Genomic DNA, 20,639 nt, shown 5'->3' with positions numbered 1-20,639 from the left:
CTTTGTGAAGCAAGACACATTTCCAGAATTTCAGATCTGCAAGGGGTGCAGGAGCTCTGTGTTTACTTCCAAACATTAGTCCCTTATGTGCCACCTATACAACTTCTGCATGTCTTTGTAGTCACAGTTTTTATGCAAGCACTTGGACTTCTATGGACTCAACACTTTTCTTTACATTGGCTTATTTTTTGTTTCCTTAAAAGAATTTATTTTCAAAGGACACTTTACATCACAACCAGAAGTGCAGGATCAGCACCTCTTATCATCACATAGAGAGGGTAACCCTGAAAAATAAATGCAATAACAACTAACAGTGTCTGCAGATCCTGGCTGGACACTGTTGGCTGCCCAAGCCCTGGGTCACGGGCCTGCCCTTTCATTAAGGAAGGAGATTAGCAGGGGTTGGAAGGAGTGGACAACACACAAGTGCCAAACTGAGATTTTCTCCTTATCAAAAGAGAACACAGAGAGAATCCACAATGGGATTTAATTTATTTAAATCCTGTTACCATCCATAGGCCATCTAAAATAATTTGAAGGGGAAAAGCTGGTGTAATCCTTTCATTTAAATGGGGAAATCGAGTCACAGAGAACATAAGTTATTTTCCTGGGGCTGCTCGGTTTGCTGTAGTATTGGTTCTATAACTCAACCCTACCTCTTAATTTGGTGCTCTTTTCATGACACTCTGATCTTCCCAGATGACATGTTGCTGAAACCAAATGACTACACCTATATTTTATTTAAGCAGGAAGCCATGGACATGGCTGGTAGCTCATTCTTTCCACACTCACGAAATAGGACAGCTTTGAGTGTCAGCATCTCTCAGTGGCCTTCCCTGCAGAGGCATTAGCCCTTTGGAGACCAAGGTGGATTTCTGCAGGACAATCTGAGGGTGCAGCATCATTAGGGCGTGGAGATGGCAAACTTAGCTAACAAGGTGGGCATCACCGCAGTCCCCCATGATTATAATAACCACCAGTTGGGTAGAGATGAGCAGAGAATGTCTCAAAGGCACATAAAAGGAACCCTCTCCAATTATCTTGAAGGTCCAAAGTGAAGGCAGAGAGGAAGGATCCATGCTCATTTGTATTAATGACTCATTCTTCCTAACAAACCGTTGAAAAAAAAAAAGGCCTCACTGCATCATTTTCTTTACTTTCATCTTTGTTATCAGAGTCAACAAGTTGACATTTGGGCAAAAACGTCAAACTAGAATGTGAAGAGAATTAAAGAAATCCAGGTCGAATGGCATGGAATTTATTCCTTGGAAGGCATCCACAAGCTGTTTCGTATAATCACTAGATCTTAAAAAAAAATCATTGAAAATCATGGAACAGACTAAATTATTTCAGATAGAAACATTTTCTATTAATTGAAGTTAATGCAATATTAGTCTTAGCAGCAGGCTGGAATAATCAATTTGTAGCCACTTAAGAGAACACAAGATATTGAGAAAGAGTTTATTAGACCAAGCCAATTTAATTTTCTTCTGTCAGGGAAGGCAAGCAATACCACGTAATATGAAAGTGGCTTTTAGGAAGTCCTTATTCTGTGTGATCTTCCCATAGATGGGGGCACAGAGGCTGCAAGAGAGACTCCGAGAGTTCACTCTCCCTGGGAGAAAGGCCCCTTTGTATACTATCTACGAAGCGGCTCTGGGATGCATGCAATTTTACCTATTGATTATTGCAATGATCATACCAAAGGAAAAAAAAATGAGCATGGGCTTATTTATACCAAGGACTCCAAATAGGAGCACAATAATTCAGAGAAATAGTGGGCATATCTGGACAAGATTGGACAAGATACGCAATTAGGGACAGAGCATCATGACCTTGAATTCAAAGGGATGGCTATGGCGGGGTGCTGGGGGGATTGGAGGTGGGGATGTGGTTCAGGAAGGCAGACGGGGAAAGAGAAATGCAGGTGATCTCACTACAAGCACTAATAAACAGTGGGGATCTGGAGGCATCCAAATAACTGGTAGAGTTTTCCCTTTGATCTCTGCCTGGCATGAAGACGTCCCGTCAGTCCCATCACTCAGAAGGCATGACTGCTGCAGAAGAGGAAGAACAGGGAGAGGGGAAGAAGAGGAGGAGGAGGAGGCTTCCACAAAACCATCCTTAGCTACTCCAAGGCTGATAGCAAACACCGTCTGGGTTTATCCCTCTACTTTAAAGGGATTGTGTAGAGGAATGGGGGGACTCAGAAAAAGAACAATAAAATGAATGAAAGGGACTAAAACTCCGGCCTCTAAGAAAAGCTAAATGGAAGCAGCTTGTTCACTGGGAGAAAGGAGTGGAGGTGAGTTATGAGCTGCCTCCGGCATTTAGTGGTGTTACTTGGAGGACCGGTGGCTGGACATCGCCTCTTCTGCAGACTGGAAATGAAGAAACTGGCACTGAAAGAAACTGGCACTGTTTGCAAATGTCCCTTTGGGAGAGGTCACTGCCTGATGCAGTGACCTGATGCAGCGTTTGAGTTGCCCTGTCTGAAAACTCTTAAAATGACAAGGGCAGGGGTCGCCTTCATTTGAGGATGAAGTTTGGGGGAATGCGTTTGATACAGATTTTATTTTATTTAATTCTCTTAAGAAAAGTATTGCACATGCCTTAGTATTTTTATGCCCTAGCTGCGAGTAAAAGAAAACAAAGAAACCCCTCCCCCACACCCCTTCCGGGAGTATTACTAGTGAGAAGAAGACTTGCAATCATTTGGACGCCTTGTCTAAAACAAGAACCCACACCCCCAATGTGTGTGTTCCCGCCAATGACCACTGGGTGGTGCTCACGTCCCGGCCCTCCGTCCAGGTCTGCTTTGCCAAGGTGGGGGAAGTTAGAATGAAGTCAGACCAAGTCCACTTTCCGAGCTCCATTAAATCTCCTGGAAGGAGGGGAAGCACCTCAAGGTGGGCAGCCTACTGAGTGAGCCATTGCTGTCCCGGGGCAAGGTGGCGTTCCAGTGGCAGTTCCTGCCCGGTGCTCTGTTTTGGGGACAGGTCATCTGATGTCAACTCTCAATCCTCATGATGAGTTGCAACTGAGTGACCTCCTGCAGTGGCCTTCGCAAATGACCCAGTCAGATTTCTGAAAGCGAGCTTTGGGCAGGCAGCTCTTCTCTTAGTGCTCTGCTGGTTGTGTTTGGGGCCAGGCACTGTGACAGCGCAGCGGCCACCAGGGGTGGTGCTGACTGATGGCTGGGCCCTGATCCGCTGAGCGCGGGCTGGTTGGGGGCCCTGCCCTCTGACCCACCCGTGCTTCACCCCCAGGCCCCCTTGGCTGCACCCTGAGGTTTCCACGTGTTCTGCAGCTGAGCGAAATGTTAAACAGGAATGAATTCGAAAAAAGCACTCATTTCCTCCAGGCTTCAGAGAAACGGTTAGGTACCATGGAAACCGGCTTTTCATTCCTGCGTCTGCTCTAGAATTCTTCCAAGCAAGACAGGCTTATATCAGGAAGGCAAATCCCTGGATATCAGAGCGAGCCAGGGAACTGCCAGAGGAATGGCGTGCTCCCGTGGGAAGAACAGGAAGATGACCCGGGAATGGCGCAGGTGTGATGGGAGAGGAGTGGGAAGAGCTGGGAGGCAGGTGGCTGTCTCAGTGTGTCAGCCCCTGGGCTTGCTTGCTGCAACTCTAGCCATGAAGCAGAGGTGGGCGCATTGCTGGAACCTGTAGCATGGTCACAGGCACCATTAGAATTTTAAGCAGTGAAAATAACAGGAGAAAATCAACACCATTGTTTTCTCTCAAGAGACTGAAATCTAGACAATCTTCCCTTCCTTGCTGTAAAGAAAACAGCCTCCCGTAGCTCTGCCCACTCAACCTCGTGGGGACCCCCTAGATGGACCTGCATTTGGAGTTCTCACTTCTTCAGGTCTGGGGGTGGGGTGCAGATGGCTCAGCTAAGGCCACGGTGGTTTCATCTGCAGAGAAGAATCCGATGGAGCATATTGCAAAGCTAGCTGCTATGCACAGATAGGGGTTCTGATTTAAAGTTAAACAGGAATTCCTACTTCAGGATGTCTAGGAGGCTGACTTGATGCTGGAGGGCAGGAAAGAAAGATGACCTGCAGGCAGGGCTTCAGCAGAGCTGACCACGTCAAGTGAATATGTTAGGGCAGGCGATAGGAAAGAAAAAGGGATAAGAGGATGAATGTGGGATCTGGCAGATGAGGGCTGTTAAGCCAAAGCACTACGTTTGTGGAGCAGTGCAAACACAGTAACACAGGTCTAAATTTCCAAGTCGCATTCCTTGCGAAAGAGGAGCTGCTCCTCTATGGAAGCTGCATCCTCCAGTCCAGCTAAATTCGGGGAACAAATGCAAGCCCGACCCCATCTCCTGAGTTTGCCCAGCGTCATAAAAGCAGGCCTTTCCTCCCGTCAAATCTGTCACCATCGTTCTCTGCGAAAATCTTCTAGCCATCATAGTTATTCCCACTTTTCCAGAGCAGAGCTGGGATTTAATAGGGCACGGTGAGCCCGAGAGCATCAAAGTTTCTAAGTTGGAGAGACAAGAGGTTCATTCCCAGGAAGACTGGGTCCAAAAAGGAGGGGCGATAGGTCAGAAGGGCAGGGCCACGGTGGCCAGCTGGGAGCTGGAGGGCAGTCATCCACATGGCCTCTAAGACCTCCTGCCTCCCACAGGAAGGGCAAGATAAAAAGATTCCTAGATCATTTCGGCTTAGTTGTTTTAATGAAATAATTCTAGCAGGAGGAGGCTGAAGCTGTTCTCTCCTGCCTAAATGCAAGACTACAAACTGAGCAAGGCTGACACGCCTCTCTAACAGGGGGACTGGGTTGTGGGGACAAGGATAATCCGAAAGACTGCAAAGAGGCAGATTTTATTCGAGGGAAGTCCGTATTCTGTCCTGGGCCAGTTATAGCTGTACCAGCTTAGACACCTGCTCTGGCAAATGCGGGTAGTTGCAGCTCCCTGACCTGGAGCACAGCACTTAACCACTGGAGCCTCAGTTCTGCCATGTGTAAGACGGGCCACATAAAACACCCAGCTTGCACAGCCGTGAAGACTAAACTGGAAAATCCGTATTAGCAGACACAGCATAGTATTCGGTCCCATATTCAGTATTGACTCTATGCCTGTTAAAAATTAAAATTAATTAAACAAAAAGAATTAGTTCCTTGGTCTCACTAGCTGCATTCCAAGTGCTCAGTGGCTGCACGTGACTAGCAGCTACAGCATCAGACAGCACGAGATTATAGGCCATTTTCATTGCTACGGAAGTTCTGCTGGAAGCTCTGAGCATCTCTGGCAGGTGAGTCGGCTGAGCTGTGCGGTCCCCGCCTTGGGGACATTACAGTGAGGCCTCCAGGGAAGGAAAGGGCAGTGTTGGTCTGGAGGAGCCTCGCTGCTGTGCCAGCACTCGGGCTGCCCCGACGACCACCCCAACCGGTTCCCGGGGCTCACCTGGCCCACCGCAGACAGGCAGCCCTGGTGAACCTGCACATTTGAGCCCATTCGCATTATCCGGAACCCCTGCCCCGAGGCTTCCCTTTTCTCCATGGACACAGTCCTGTCCTCAAGCAGAGAGGAAGGGTAAAAATAAAGTGTTTCTTTTAGGGCAGCTGCTAGACTGACGATGTAATGGATCATTTGCATTTATGTAAATTACACGATTATGTAAATTACAGTAACATTTCAATACGAGAAACCGTCAGGCCTGCTGGAATTTGGAGAAGAGGCAGGACTGGGAGGCTGGACATGCCTGTGGCTGAAGTGCTCACGGGGCTAGAGAAGAATCAGCGGCGAGTCTGTGATGATTCGCAGACTGTCTGTGGGTCTGTCGGGTGGATGCACACAAGGAAGAGCTCCAAAGAACCCAGAATGTTCCCGGGACTTAAAAGGTGATGCTTCTCTTGCAGGGAGAGAGACTGGGGGCACTGGGCGAGCCTCCTGGACACTGTTGAGCTTCTCCACGGCCTGATGCTTCAAAGTACAGAATGCCACCAGGGCTCAGGGGACTCTTGATTGGGGCAAGGAAGGGCCTTTATGTTTTTGACGTTGTAATTGCTTTAGACAACGAATACGTTCTTCATTCCTTCTGCTTTCTCCTTAAAACAAACAAGCAAGCAAACAAAAGCTAGAAATAGCACAGAGCAAAGTTTAAGTGAAATTCCCAAACACCGAAGCGGATCTACCTCTGTGTCCCTGAGTTAACAGTCTTGAGCTTCATTGGTTTCAGGATGTGCACGCTGGTCTGGCTCCTGCGGCTCTGCTTGTGGGCCCCTGTGCCTGTCTCCCCTCGGCAGCTGGCATTTGCTGTTTGGAATCCAGGTACCAAGGACTGGATCAGCACTTCACTGCCCCGCCTCTGAACCCTCTGCCCCTCCGCAGCCATCAGCATCTCTGGAGAAGTCGTCTTTCCTGCTGTTTGGCTCTCCGGGCCCCATGGTTGATCGCTGGGGCTCCTCTGCATAAGCGGGAAGGGCCTCTCGAAGGGCATGTGCGTAGAAAGGCAACTGGTCCCACTTCATCCGGACCTGCGCTCTGGGCGAATGAACCACTCTTTACTGCACAATCTCAACAACCGACCGTTGCGCCTTCTGAACATTTCAGAACTATATAATAGCGGAGAGTGTTTCCAAAAAAACCCAATAGTTGAATAAATTGTTTGGGAAGGTTGGTAATTATTCTGTGGGGAGGAGGAAGGGCTTTTAAATAAAGGATTTTCAAGTCCCCATTTGTAGGATTCCTATAGAGCAGCTTAGTGTTATGTAAGGAACACCGGAAAGGAAATGACTTTGTTCCCATAAGACTAGGGGAAACACAGAAAGAGAAGAATAGGAAACCTTGACAAAAAGACACCGAGTATATATGAGCTGCAGCTGAGGCTGCGGCTTGGAACAGATCTGGGGACGTCGTGAAAGCCACTTTGCGAAGTAGGGTGGTTTTGGGTGTAGGACTCTGTTTTACTCCTCGTGGCAGTTTTAAGTCTCATGAGAAAATGACCCCAGGAGCTTTCTACCATTTCATAAGTGTCAAAATTCCATTCAGACTGGCAATGGTCAGAAATCCAGCCAAACTAAAGTTACTTGGGCTGCCATGTTTCCTTTTTCTTTTGGGAATCTCAAAATTGACTCTGGAAATGATCATTTCTATGCAACAGATGAATACTCCGAGGAACGTGGTTTTCAACCTTATTTAAAGTTGTGTGTCTCAAAATGTGGCGTGGTGCTAGTGGCCTCAGAATCACCTGGGGGAGGGGGGGGAGGGAGAATGTTGGTCAAAATGCAATTTCCTGGGTCTTACCCTGGAGCCTGTGGAATGAAATTCCCTGGGCTCTGCACTTCAAGTAAACATGCCTGATGTTTCCAATGCACAGTGAAGTGGAACTGGAGGAATACCAGTTAAAGTAAAAAGAACCAAGACTTAACTTTGAGGGTTCCCATCTTATCTTTTCCATTTCTTCTTAGCAGTGGAGAAATGTAATTTTTCTCAAAATCACAAAACTCTAGCCCTGACAACTCATCTGTAAATACACAATCCAAATCCCCGGGTACCAGCAAAGAATCCTTTGCATTTGCAGTTTGTTGCTGTCTAAGGGAATTGCAGAGTTGCCCCGGCAGCCTAAGTGTCCAGCCAGCTCCCCTCTGTGACTTACAAGCTGCACCTGAGGGCAGACGGTCGTTTTGCCCAACGACCAGGCTCGGGTGAGTGTATCACCCGCAGACTGAAGCTTTGCTTCTTCACACATCATTAGCAACAATTACATTTATTTTATATTGGACATGTCCAGATAAATTGGACAGATGACAAGTTATTTCACACATATTCCTGGAAGTGTCCATGCTGAAAACAGGGAAAGAAACCAAGCCGGCACATTTGCTGCTGGGAGTGGCATTGACAAGTCTGTGTTCCCAGGAGATCTGACCTGTCCCTTTCTGTCCCGTTGCCCTGTGCTTACCAAAGTAGACAATTACGTTCATTTCTACTATTCCCTGACCATATCTCCTGAAGAAAGTCATTTTCAAAAATCATCCTAACTGATCCTAAAGGGAAAAGATCCGAGTGCACATAATCAGCTTGGGTTTCCAGGACAGAACTTGCTGGAAAGAGCGTTGGAGAAGTCTGGACTGAGGTGAAGAGAAGGGTCCTCTGGGCTGCAGGGGTTCATACCTTTTCCACAGGTGATGACTGAGAATAAAAACACAGAGGTCACGTGTGTCCATGTGTCTGCTAACCAGAAGTGTCAATGGCGAAGCATGTCTTCAGTTCCAACACGGCACACCGAACCCTTCTGCTCTTGGGGTGGGTATCCCCCTTCCTAATTATAAAGGGCTCCTGGAATTTGGGGAGTGTGGTTGGACCAGTTTCTGTCCTCTTTTAATCTGGGGACTTTGGAGAACAAGGCTTAGGGCAATTTTTAGGGCAACACTGACCTCTCGGCAAACCTTGCAATGGTTTGTAAACCCAAGATTTTTAGCACTGGTCACTGAAGTACTCGCCTGGTTCCTTGTGGAAAGTCTCATATCAAACATCATGTTTATTTGATTTGCATAGAGATTTACAATAAAATAATCTACAGGTAAGTGCTTTGTAACACAGGTGAGAAGACCATTTAGTGGATCTAGTCCCATTTTGTAGGTAAGAATACTAAGACCCAGAGCAATTTATTTCTCCAAGGTCATTACAGCCAGTGATGGTGTGTATCAGTCAGGGTTCTCCAGAGACAGAGTCAAAAGGAGACACACACACATGCACACACATACACACATGTAAAAAGATTTGTGATGAAGCATTGGCTCACATCCTCACGGAGGCTAAGGAGTCCCACACTCTCCCATCTACAGAGCCAGTGGTACAGTTCCAGTCTAAGCCCAAAGTCCTGAAAACCAGGGCAGCCAATGGTGTGAGTCCCAGTCCAAGTCCAAAGGCCCAAAGGACCAGGAGCATCGACATCTGAAGGCAGAAGATGGATGTCCAAGCTCAAGCAGAAACAGCAAATTCACCCTCCTTCTGCCTTTTTGTTCTATTCACATGCTCCATGAATTGAATGTTCACCCACATCAGTGAGGGGGATCTTCTCTCATAAAGTCTAAGGATTCAAGTGTCAATCTCTTCTGAAAAGCACTGTCATAGACATGCCCAGAAAGAATGTTTTGCCAGCCATCTGGGCATCCCTTAGCCCAGTCAAGTTGACATACAAAATTAAACATGATGTGGGGAGGGGGAGGCAGAATTAGGAGTGACATCTCCCAACTCCTAGGTCAACGTTCTTTCCAATTGTCTACCCTTCAGCTCGCTACATTGAAAAGTGTGGGTTTTTCTGCACGGGTGACCTAGAACCACTGGTCAGTTAGTTAAACAAGTGTGTGGCATTTGCAGGTGTTCTTTGTAGAGACAACACTGGGATGGCTCTGAGGGCTAACTAGGGGTGCAGAGAGGAGGAGGACAGGTGGCAGAGAGGCTGCTGGATGGCCACACTGACCCGCTGGGACTGCAGGGCAGCTGCTGCATCTGCTAAGTCCAGGGATGGCAAGAGAGAGCCTGCAGTGGAGCAGGCTATGGAGGAGCACACTGGGGTGATTTCCATGAGATGAAAATCCACAGTACAGTTGAGCCAAATGGTGGGAATTGAGAGAAAGGCCAATTTCATATCATTCCCAGATTGGGTGGCCAGGATAGGGATATAGGGATGGGGGCCGAAATATGGAAAGGTGGTCCAGACTTGGGCAAACATCCAATGTTTAGTTAGAGACATGTGGAATGTGGGGTGTGAAGATACCTGGTAGAGAGTTGTTTATCCACGGCTGGACCTCAGGGAGGTGTCACTGCTAAGGTGGCCGTGGGGAGGGCAGGAAGTACCCTGGGAGACTCTCCAGATGGAGGAGGGAGGAGAAGGGATGCCATGAAGTGAGTTAGGGAAGAGCTGGAGGAAAGTGAGAAGGAACAGAACAGCTGGGAGTCTCATGGGCCCAGGGAACTCAAGTAAGACTCCTGTTCTGAGCATCCCTCAATCAGGCTGGAGGTCTGGGTACTCAAAGTAGCTGGAAGAAAGAGACCCTGCCTTCACACCCAGACAGGCACCCGCCCACGCCCCACCAGCGCGCCTGAGCAGCTGAGAAGTACACCAGTGGGACCAGCCCGAGAAGACCGACTTACCACAATGAGCGCGATCACAGACAGTGTGTAGTAAATCGAATCCCTCAGCAGGCACCAGGAGGAAAGAGCCACAACCTGCAGGGAGAGGGAGACACAGTCAACAAGGAGCAGGTCACCAGGCTATGCAAAGGAGACAGGATGACTCCCACTGGCCGGCTCTGGCTCCTATCTGCGCCTCCTGTCCTGGACCAATCAGTCTGCCAATCAACAGGAATTTATTAACGGCCTTTAGGTGTGTTACTCTGGATCTTCTGCGAGGCAGATGCCAAGATGGAATTAAACCTGCAACAATGTTAGGGGGAAACGGCAGGTGACAGAAAGTGGGGAGGGGGTCAGGGAGCTAGGAGTGCCACCTGCTCAACCCTAGCTCAGGTGTTAGGGTTGAGGCAGAGAGGGGAGGCTGGCGGACCATCCCAGGCTGCCTGGCAGCCTGAGGAAGCAAGGCCCAGGGGGACCCTCCATGCAAAGCTGTCCATGAGAGGAGTCTCACGTCTGCCAGGTATGGGCCTGTCCTAGCATCCCAACATCAAGAGGACAGGAGGCCAAACCTACCCTGTGCCTTTGCGACAACCCTAGTGTCTGCTGCAGCAAGTCCCCCCTTGTGGAGCCAGCAATCTGCGTGGGGCGGCTGCCGCCCTCCAGAAGGGGCGTGGATAAGCCCGTCCTGCAGTCTCACCTGGCCCCCTCCCTCATCTCTGTTATGTGGCTGGCCTTGCCGTGTCTGGCATTTGACCCCTGGTTTAATGAGAATCTTTGACAGATTGATTTTCATACTGATTTGGAGAAAATGTTGTTCTTAGCATTTGAGAGATGTCCCAACGGTGACCTCCCCCATGAGCTCTCCTCTCTCTTTAAAAAGAGATGCTGGCTGTGCTGAGATGCGGAGGAGCACGTCGCTAGAGGCTAAGGCGGCCTGGCCCGCAGGAGAAGGGGCCTCTAGGTGCTGCAAGGAGGCCAATGAGCCAGGGCTAGGCATCTCGGGAGGAGAGGTCATGGGGAGGGGAGGGTTCTGGGTTGAGACCCCTGTTCTGGAGGAAGATTCACTTCTCCCTGCTAAGTCCTTCAAAATCTCTGCTCGAGGGACACTTCGTATCTTTTCTCTGTTCCCATTTTCTCGGCATGTTGACAGACCCATAGAAAAGTCTAGGAGAATCCACCAGGTCACAGCAGAAGGCAGTTCCCGGGTGGTCAGAACACCTCCCTAGAAGAGCATCACCTACCCCCTGGCCCCAGGATGTTTGTCTGGCTGCCTTTGCCCTTGGCCTGGTAAGTGAAAAATGACCTAGTAAATATCAGCACTCTTAGCGGGGCCAATGACAGGCACATGGTACACCACAGACAATGGCAAAAAGGGATCGCAGAAACACTGCAATCTTCCAAGCCTCTTTGCTCCCTGACTGCTGTACCATTCTTGGAAGAAAGATTAGGCTAAGTCAAAGCAGAGAAGGCTTTCTGGATTCAAATAACATGAAAGATATGACTTAAATAGAACTATAAATGAATAATGAGGCCAGTCTCTTTCCATTAATGCGTTCTTCCACTTGTTATATGGACACTGAGGTTATTTTCTGTTGCTAATTTTACCTTATTAGGCATTGTATGTGCAGATCTAAGTTACACATGACAGCATTATCGAGAAGAGGGCTCACACCACAAAAATCCCCTTACAACAAATGTGAAGTATTCTGTATCCTTTTATCACTCCTTCCTTGCATTAAAATCACTTAGAAGCTGGTCATCACTTACCATCTATGGAATAGATTAAATAGGACTAGATTGTTCATTTTCCAGCAGGTCATAAAAGGTTGTGAATATTTATTCAATTTATTTTAATCAGCCAAATGGACTTAAAATATGTGGCAAATATCAATGCTAAATTTCTTTAACAAATCATGAGCTTTTAGTTGAAGATGGCAGATTGAACACATACCATTACTTTTGCCCTTTCTTCTTACACTATAACAAGATAATCGTAAAAGGACTTTTTAAAGTAAGCCATAAACCCACAGGGCAAAAAGATTAGAAGAGCTCACCAGAGCAACAAAAATTTGGAAGCTGGAAAACAGAAGAATAATTGGTGATTTAGCTAGTGGGGAGAATTCTAGAAGTAGGGTAAATATGCATCTGCAAACAGGACAAGTAAAGGATTGTTTATGAATTTAATCTCCAAACCTCCTTCTTCACTTTAAGCAGCCCAGATACTGCCCATTCCTCACCTTAATAGAAAACAAGAGATCCAGCATTTGAATAGTGGAAGTGCCAGAAAACAGAGGGGAGGAAATAATCAAATAAATAATTTACAAGTCCCAGAAGTTAAGGACACATGTTTTCATGCATTTTCAGAGTGACAGGGTTCTCTGAGTATCCTTTCACTGAGTGCATCCACACACACACACACACACACAAAGATGTACATCAAGGCACATAATTATGAGGTTTCAGAATACTAGAACAAAGAACAGACCCTAGAAACTACCAGAGGGACTAAAGCAGGTTTATATTCAAAGGCTCAAAACCAGACTGACATTTTGTTTCTCAACAAAAGCATGAGAAGCTAGAAGAAAATAAACTAATGCATTCAAAATTGGGGAAGAAAATTATTTCAACCTAGAAATCTGTGCCCAACCAAATTATTAATTAAAAGTGAGAAAAGAATAAAAATTAAAATGTAGTTGTCTCAAGAAATTTATCTCCTATGCATACTTTCTGAAAAAGTTACTGGAGGATATATTCCAACAAAGTAAGGGAGTAAACTATTGTTACATAAAATTATGTTACAATAAACCATAATACCAAGCAATACCAGAATCTATAATGATAATTAAAGGAAGTTTCTAGAATGATGGTAAAGGGAGATTCTAGAAGGATGGTAAAAGGAAATTCCCAAATGAAACTTTTGTAACAGGCTTAGAGGGCAACCTTGCCAAACTTGAATAGCTCAGAAGACTCCAGAAGAAATGTCAAAAGGACAAAACTGATGGGGTATCTACTGATTCTGAACCTACAGAAAGGATATTATAGAGCTCTGGAAATAGAACATAGAAAATGAAACAAACAGCAATAAAAAAGATAGTTATAAACCACAAGGAAAATAGAACTACACCTAAAAGATGAATATCATTATGTATTAATAGCTCAGCTATGAAAAGTGGTCACATAGTCATAATAAACTAAGCAAACTATTATCTAATCAAACTTATAATACAACTATTTAGGGAATATAGAGGGGGCTGGATAGGTGGGGCTAAAAGAAGAAACCTAAACCTTCCTCTTCTACACTGTGAAGTCAGTGGAGAATGTTTCTAACTATAAAACCAAAAAGCTGCCATCTAAGCAGGTTATTTAGAGATATTGAGCAGATATCAGGAATAGCCAAATTAATGGAAAGTAGTTGCCTCAGAAGAGTGGGGAATCAGTGTTGATGGGACTAGAAGATGGCTGTTTTTCATAATAAGCCTTCTAGAACTGGTTGCCTCTTTAAGCTCTGTGTACATGTAAGTTTCATAAAAATAAGCTATAGAAAAGCATAACACCAATTACCCACTTAGATTTACTGCTGTAAGAAATACACCTTGCATAGGTCTAGATGTCAAATTGGGGTGGACAGTGATATATTTTTCTCTCTTTATAAGTAGAATAGCTTTCAATGTCTGGATTGTCATCAAATTTCAGCCCCAGATTCAGATCCAAACCAATTTTTTTTTTCCTATAGAAGTGATGAAATACAGCACAAAGAAGTTGCCAAACCAAAGAATAACTTTCTACACTCTAGAAGGAATTTTAAAAAGGCATACACCCAAATCATTCATAATTCTGCAGTAGTTACAGCAAGAGCTATGAGCATGAACTCATGTCCACCTCTGCCTTACCTTTCTGAGATCACCATCACCACCATAACAAATATTTATCTGACACTTCCTACAAATATGGAGATGTAGAAGTGTCATCTCATTCAATCCTCACAGCGACCTCATAAGAGTAAGCTTATCCTCATTTGCCAGCAATCTGGGCTGGGTGAAGTTGAGGGCCTTGGCCAAGATGGTATTTCAGCAATGGGGGAGAGTTGGGATTTGAACTCGGGAAGCCTAGGTCTTAATCCCTGTCCCCACACATTATACTACAGTTCCTCATGGAGGTAAAGATGAAAAACAGACACCCAGTTTTGATTGCCTCCCATGGGAATTTCTCTTCTCTAGTACATTAAGCCATTAGAACAGGTATGTTAGAGATTGTAGACAAAGCAGGAATAGTTGAAGGCTGAGAGACAAAAAGAGCAGTGACCACAGCTAAATTTAAAAATAAGCTGCTTTTAAGAGAATCAGGGTAAGCAATCCAAGCTGAAAGGAATTACTGTAAGGACTATAGCTATGGATATGGTATAGATATATTCTAGGTGTAGATATGTTCTAAGAGGAACAGAATCAGATAATACTGAAACCACTCTGTCCATTTGGCTAGCAGTTTACAAAAATAAAACACCACTACAGCTCACAGATGATTAAATGTTTCACTTTTTCACAAACATGAATACACTCGTCTTCCTGGGTCTACGTGGTCTTCACTTCTCAGTGAGGGATCTTTTATGTTTAGTTGAAGGCTGGCGACCATATGACCGAGCACATTCACTGGCGGAGAGGGACGTGTTAGCACCTCTGCATCCAAACGAGAGTCTCTCTGCATCTGCTGGCCGGTGTCACCCCAGCCAGAGCAGGTTGATAAGAGGACAGCTCACATCCCATATGTGGCACTTTGCAAAATGACCGCAGGGAAGAAAGACAAGTCACTCTGGTGAAGAGACCAGAATAGGGATCCTGGGAGAAAACTAACAGGGAGTGAGTCTGCCCTTGACCTCATTAATCAATAACACAGATGGAGCAGGTGGCAGAAGCCCATCCGCTGGCCGATTCCCCCATCAATGCAGCCAGAGGCTCTATTTTCCCCCTATAGCTCTAGGAATCCCTCCCAGCTGGAATTTCATCTTGATATTTCTGTTTCTATTTCTGGAGTGCATTTCTCACATTCTCTATTGAATATGCAGCTTCGGTTTTCCTTCTTATAATTTCATTTAGTTTTGAGTGGCATAATGCCAAATATAAAAAAAAAAAAATCACACTTCCCAAACAGCATATTCTCCTCTTTTCTGGAATTCTGGCTCCCTTCTAGGAGGCTAGAAGTGATTGTTTATGATAAAAGTATATATTTTCTGTATATGGATATGTATTGTATATCTATATACAGCTATTTATATATATGATAACGTACATACAGTATGTAGATAGATAAGTGTATATATATAATATTTATGACTATTTTTCTTGATGAATAATGGAATTTGACATTGCAGGCACATTTTGAAAGGCACAAATACCTTCAATTTGTGAGGACTTGCCTTTAAAAAATAAAACTACTGAAGCAGACAAAACACCATAATAGTAACATGACATAAAACATAAAACCGCTATCGTCTCAGAAATGTTGTTATTTTCACACAAATTTCATGGAAAAAGGATTTGAAAAATCATAACATCAATTTCGTTCCAAGCTTTTGAGCTGACACAATTTCTGCAGCCAAGTCTCATCTCAGGAAATACAGCCACAGAATCTGGAGCTAGGATCGGGCTCTGGGCTGTCCCCAAACAATCTGAGGACACCACGCGGTACCGTTCAGACAGGCCCGACGTGGGGTTTCTTCCCACGGGGAAGTCTTGGCGCTACCGTCTGTCTGTTCATTATGCAAGAACACTTTTTAAATATTTCTATGCTGAGAAAAATCACTGAAATACAAATGCCTCTTGCTTTCTAGACGTTCACTATTGAAAATGGACAGTGATAATTAGGCTATGTAAAAGGACAGTAACAAGATTTTGCAAAACACAATGAGTTTCTGCTTATTAATCTTCCCAACCAGGAGCATAAAGTAAATTCATCTTTTAAATTTTAATTCTTTTCCTAAGAAAACTCATTTTGAGTTCTAGTTTTGTGTGAGCAAAACAAATGACAAGTAAACAAGCTGCTACTGGAGATATATTTAAATAAAAATGAGGCCACATCAGGACAGTGCGGATGCAGAATAATCTCTTGAATGCTCTTCATTGATCTTGCTGAACAATAACCACGGATACCCATAATGACCCGGAGACGCCGTGGGACTCAGAAGTGCCTTCTCAATCATCCACAGCATCATGTGCAGGAGTTTTCATGTTAAATGTAAGTTACTGCCTGCTAGGTCTTCAAAATTTGGTCGTTCAGAGTGTTCTCGCACACATTAGAATTCACAGGGAGTCAGCTCTGCTGCAGGGAAGAAAGTGCTGGACTTGTGGTCACAGGGCTGCTGCCTGCTGTGGCCCTGGAGCCCCACACTCGCTCTGGGTACCAGGTGCAGGGGCGTCTGTAGTCACTGCCAGGCATTGACGTGCCAGCACCTAGCACAGCATTTGGCACTATTAAGTACTCGATACAAGTTTACTGAATAAATGCAGGGCATTTAGGGTAATTTCATTTAACCAGGTGTGTGTTGGCTTAGATTCACCCTAAAACAGACCCAGATTTGAGTGCAAATAGTTTATTTTGGGGAGGTGATTCTAGGAAGCATTGTTAGGGGAGCAGTGGAGGAAGGAAGATGACAACCATGTCATGGCAGTGGGTGACGGGGGCTCAACCTAAGTGGGGACCTCTGGGAGACGGACATGCCCCTCCCCTTGTCTCCCGCCTGGGAGAGGGAGCTGGGGTATTGGTCCACCGACTCTCATTGGTTATTGGTTGAGTGTTGCACCCAGAAGTGTTAATTCCCTGGCACTTCCTACCCCAAGGACAGACAACATGGGCTTCCGTGACTAGCAAGAGCCCTCAGACAAATGCAGGTTTTGGTGGGTGGATGTCAGGGCAGTGGGAGCAGAACTGGTAAAGGTGAGGGGTCATGCATAGGACACTGGCAATGTCTGCTGTAACCAAAAACACGGGTTTACACAATAATCCGATAATCAGAGTAAGCATTCCTACTAGCACACACACACACACACACACACACATGCAGAGTTTTGTAATCTTTAAAGCACAACCAAATCCCATTTATATAAGACTCAAAAGCAGGCCACACTAATTCTTGCTGTTTTAAGTCAGGAATAGCACTCTCCTTGAGGCAAGGATGGAGTCTTTAAGGGGACTCAAGGGTCTCCCAGAGGCCAGGACTCTTCTCTGTCTTGATCGGGATGCTGGTGACTAAGTGTGCTGAGTTTGTGAAATGTCATGAGCTATACTCAGTACATGTGCACTTTTCTGAGTATATGTGGTACTTCTGCAACAATGTTATTAAAACAAAAAATAAAACATAAATGCAATTACAATGTTGTTATTGTTGTCAACATTACATTTTAACTTTAATAGTAACTACTCCATCACAACTTGAGATTGACTTATGAGGAAACTTGCCAAATAACATATACGAAGTCCAGTGAAATTTAAATTTCAGATACATACCAAGTGAGTTTTTAAATATAAGCATATCTCAAGTATCACATGGAACATATAGTATACTAAAAATACATTCATTGCTTTTTTGAAATTAAAATTTAATGGGATATCCTATATTTTTATTTGCTAAATCTGGTAACCCTTCTTGTTAGATTTTGAATATTGATTAGAATAAGTATTTTGCCTTTCTTTTGGGTAAGCACAAGATTAGAAGTTTTGTGATTTGGGAACAAATATTCTTAAGGCGAAAGGAAAGTTGAACCTTTTCTATATTGCCTATTTATCTCATGTTGGATATTGACCACTGTTTTATTCTGGTTATTTGGCCTGGTTAGAGTTTTATTTTTTCTTTGTTTCTTGTTAATTGAAATATTGATAGCTGCCAACATGTACATTACAGTATTTTCAGGAGCAATCTCTACAACACCAAACTTTTGGCTTCTCTTGGAAAAATCAGAAGGCAGGGCAGCCTGTGTCACCGTGGAGCGGCTCAGTGGCACTCCCTTTAGGAAGGATGTGGCTTCTCCAGCTTGTGTTGCTTTCCTCTGCTCTTCCTTGCCCCCAACTCCAAAGCCAGAGTCAGCTGCCATATACTACTCTCTTTCTGTTACTGTTTTCCTTAGACCTGACCACTTCACTCATTTATTCTATAGAACTTAACCCTGGAGGAACATGCATTTGCCATCCCTGACCTAAAATAATCATATTAATTAGTATCAACTATGCTGAACACAACCAATTGCTGTTTCTTGAAAGTTCGGCATAGCGCTCAGAGCTTCTTAAAACGTTGTCTGTGCTACTCTGCGGATCCCTTTTCAGAATAGTATATTAAGAGCCATAAGATAAATAACATAAAATTACTAAAAAACTGATGTATTGAAAACCAGTTTGCAAAAGATTGAAATACAGAGATATGTTATTATATATGTTTCTTTCTTAATAAGAGTCGGTAAGTTTCCTTATTATAAGTAGAGTCATTCATTCTGAAATAGTGATGAATGGGACAGATTGGAGATACCTGCACCACGACTGGAACATAGCACAAAGTGTCTTACGTTTCTATTGGACATCTAATAGAAATTAGGTACTGCTAATACAAGGTTATGAAATGCTAGATAGAAGTGCTCAGTAAAAATAAAGATGTAACATTTTTCTCATTCAAGTTCACCTACCCCTTAATCTCGTTTTTGGAGATGGAAGCCTCCAGGTTCTACCCTTTCTTAGTTTCTGGCATTGGGTCATTTAATTGTCCTCCGGTAGGAAGAGGATGGGAGGTGACGCAGCTGTCAGTCCATTTTGTCTGTGTTGATAAGGACTCAGGTGGAGGAGGCTGAAACTAATGGCAAAAACACTGTTTGGGGCTATCTGTAGATTTCGATTGTATGTGCTGTTCTTGTCATCCATTATCATATGGAGAAAGTTGGCTATATTTATATAGTTTTTTAAGAAGAATTAAAGCGGCTCACAACATCCATTCTCTTATCTCAGACCGATAAGTGCAGAATTGGAGTCATTCCTCTGAGGATTGAACAGACACTCTCTCTCCACCGCTAAGTGTGTGCCTTCTGCCGTTTACCCCAAGTGATACGGGGACAGCAGTACACTAGCATCGCCTGGGACCTCGTTAGAAATGCAGCTCTCGGCGCCCCATTCCAGACTTGCTGCGGCAGAATCAGCATCTTAACAAGATGCCCCCGTGACTTATGTGCACGTTACCGTGTGAGTAATGCTCGCCTAGAGTACAGAGAATTCCAGGGTCTGAGTCACACCTGTGATATTTGAAATACAAAGTTGAAGAGGCTGGTGAGGCAGCCCAGGGCAGGGGGCTCTGGGCATTATGCAGGGGGTACAGACAGCCATCTAGGACCTTTGGGCTCGGTCGCAACTCTCCCGCTTGTATGGGGTTTCTTACTTCATCTATCCCAAGCACCAGCCCTGCATGAGATGCAGGGGGAATCATCCTTGTGTGTAATGCATGGTGGTACAGCAGACCGTCCTAATCCTAATCCCTGCAAACTCTTACTCCCTCCACTGAAAAGACAGTATAAAGAACTCCAAACCAGAGTCTTACTGAATTTCTTTTTAAATGTATACCCTTCAGGTTAGTAGCCAGATGCATGCAGGAGGCAAACATTTCCTCATTTTATCAATTATAAAAGCTACAAGGGCAAGTTCTAGCTTGAGGGGTCATTTCGGTGTCCTGATCTGTAAACATACCATCATAGCACTTGGTCTCCAAAACGGAGTGAAGCTTCTTGGCCTTTAAAATGTTGACAGAAAAGGAAGTTAATATACAGGGCTGTCCGGAAAGTATCCAGCCCTGTAATGTGTTCTTGTTATGCTAACGATGGCTGGACACTTTCCAGACAGCCCTCACGTATTGAGTAGTTCATAAATCAAAGAGCCAAGACCACGTGTTTGAGTTTAAGCTTCTGGAAATAAGACCCTCCCTAAAATACATACACGATTGCATTAGCATTTGGTGTCTATAATATCACCAGCATGCAGAAGCTGATATTTTTCATGGTGTTAGAGAGCTGGTAATAGAATCACAGGGGACGGATGCTCCATTTCCCTCTAGTATCTCTGAAAATTAAAACGCTGAAACCAGAGGATGTAGGAAAACAGGGGAGCCAGCAATTTTCAGTTCACAGGCTTGGATATGGATTTAGAAGTTTCCGTTTCAGACCTGGAGGATCCAAGGTTCTCTGGTTTCATCAATTAAGAAAAAAGAAGAAAAGTTGATGGTGCACTTTCCAAATTAAGACTTTTACTCACTGTTTGACAAAGAATGGGACTTTTGCAATAACAGGAGCTGATGTGACTTAAAATGCAGTATGTGTTCAAAGAAAGCAACTGTGGGTGACCCACACGCACAATCAAAACCCTTCTGGGTATTTGGTGGGAGCTAGAGATTGGACAGAAAGCACCTGTGCCCTCCCAGGTGTGGGTGCAGGCCACTCTCTTCTCTTAGGAGCATACAGTGATATTTTTATACCAAAATATATGGGTTGCTATGTCTATGTGCTCATCTGGCTCCAGTTGAT

At 44.8% G+C, this 20,639-nt stretch overlaps 1 protein-coding gene across 2 annotated transcripts in view; it reads right to left on the bottom strand.

Annotated features, from left to right (window-relative positions):
• The window catches only part of SLC24A3 (solute carrier family 24 member 3), a 467,208-nt gene that overhangs the window by 49,139 nt on the left and 397,430 nt on the right, over window positions 1-20,639 (bottom strand). For both annotated transcript variants that reach the window (XM_020281853.2, XM_020281856.2), the window contains one exon: window positions 10,123-10,197. In XM_020281853.2, the coding sequence (XP_020137442.1) occupies window positions 10,123-10,197 (75 nt within the window). The remainder of the gene's footprint in view (window positions 1-10,122; window positions 10,198-20,639) is intronic.

This window comes from Microcebus murinus, chromosome 16 (genome assembly GCF_040939455.1).
Source record: "Microcebus murinus isolate Inina chromosome 16, M.murinus_Inina_mat1.0, whole genome shotgun sequence".
NCBI classification, from domain to species: Eukaryota; Metazoa; Chordata; class Mammalia; order Primates; family Cheirogaleidae; genus Microcebus; species Microcebus murinus.
This window is presented reverse-complemented; position numbering and strand designations above follow the sequence as displayed.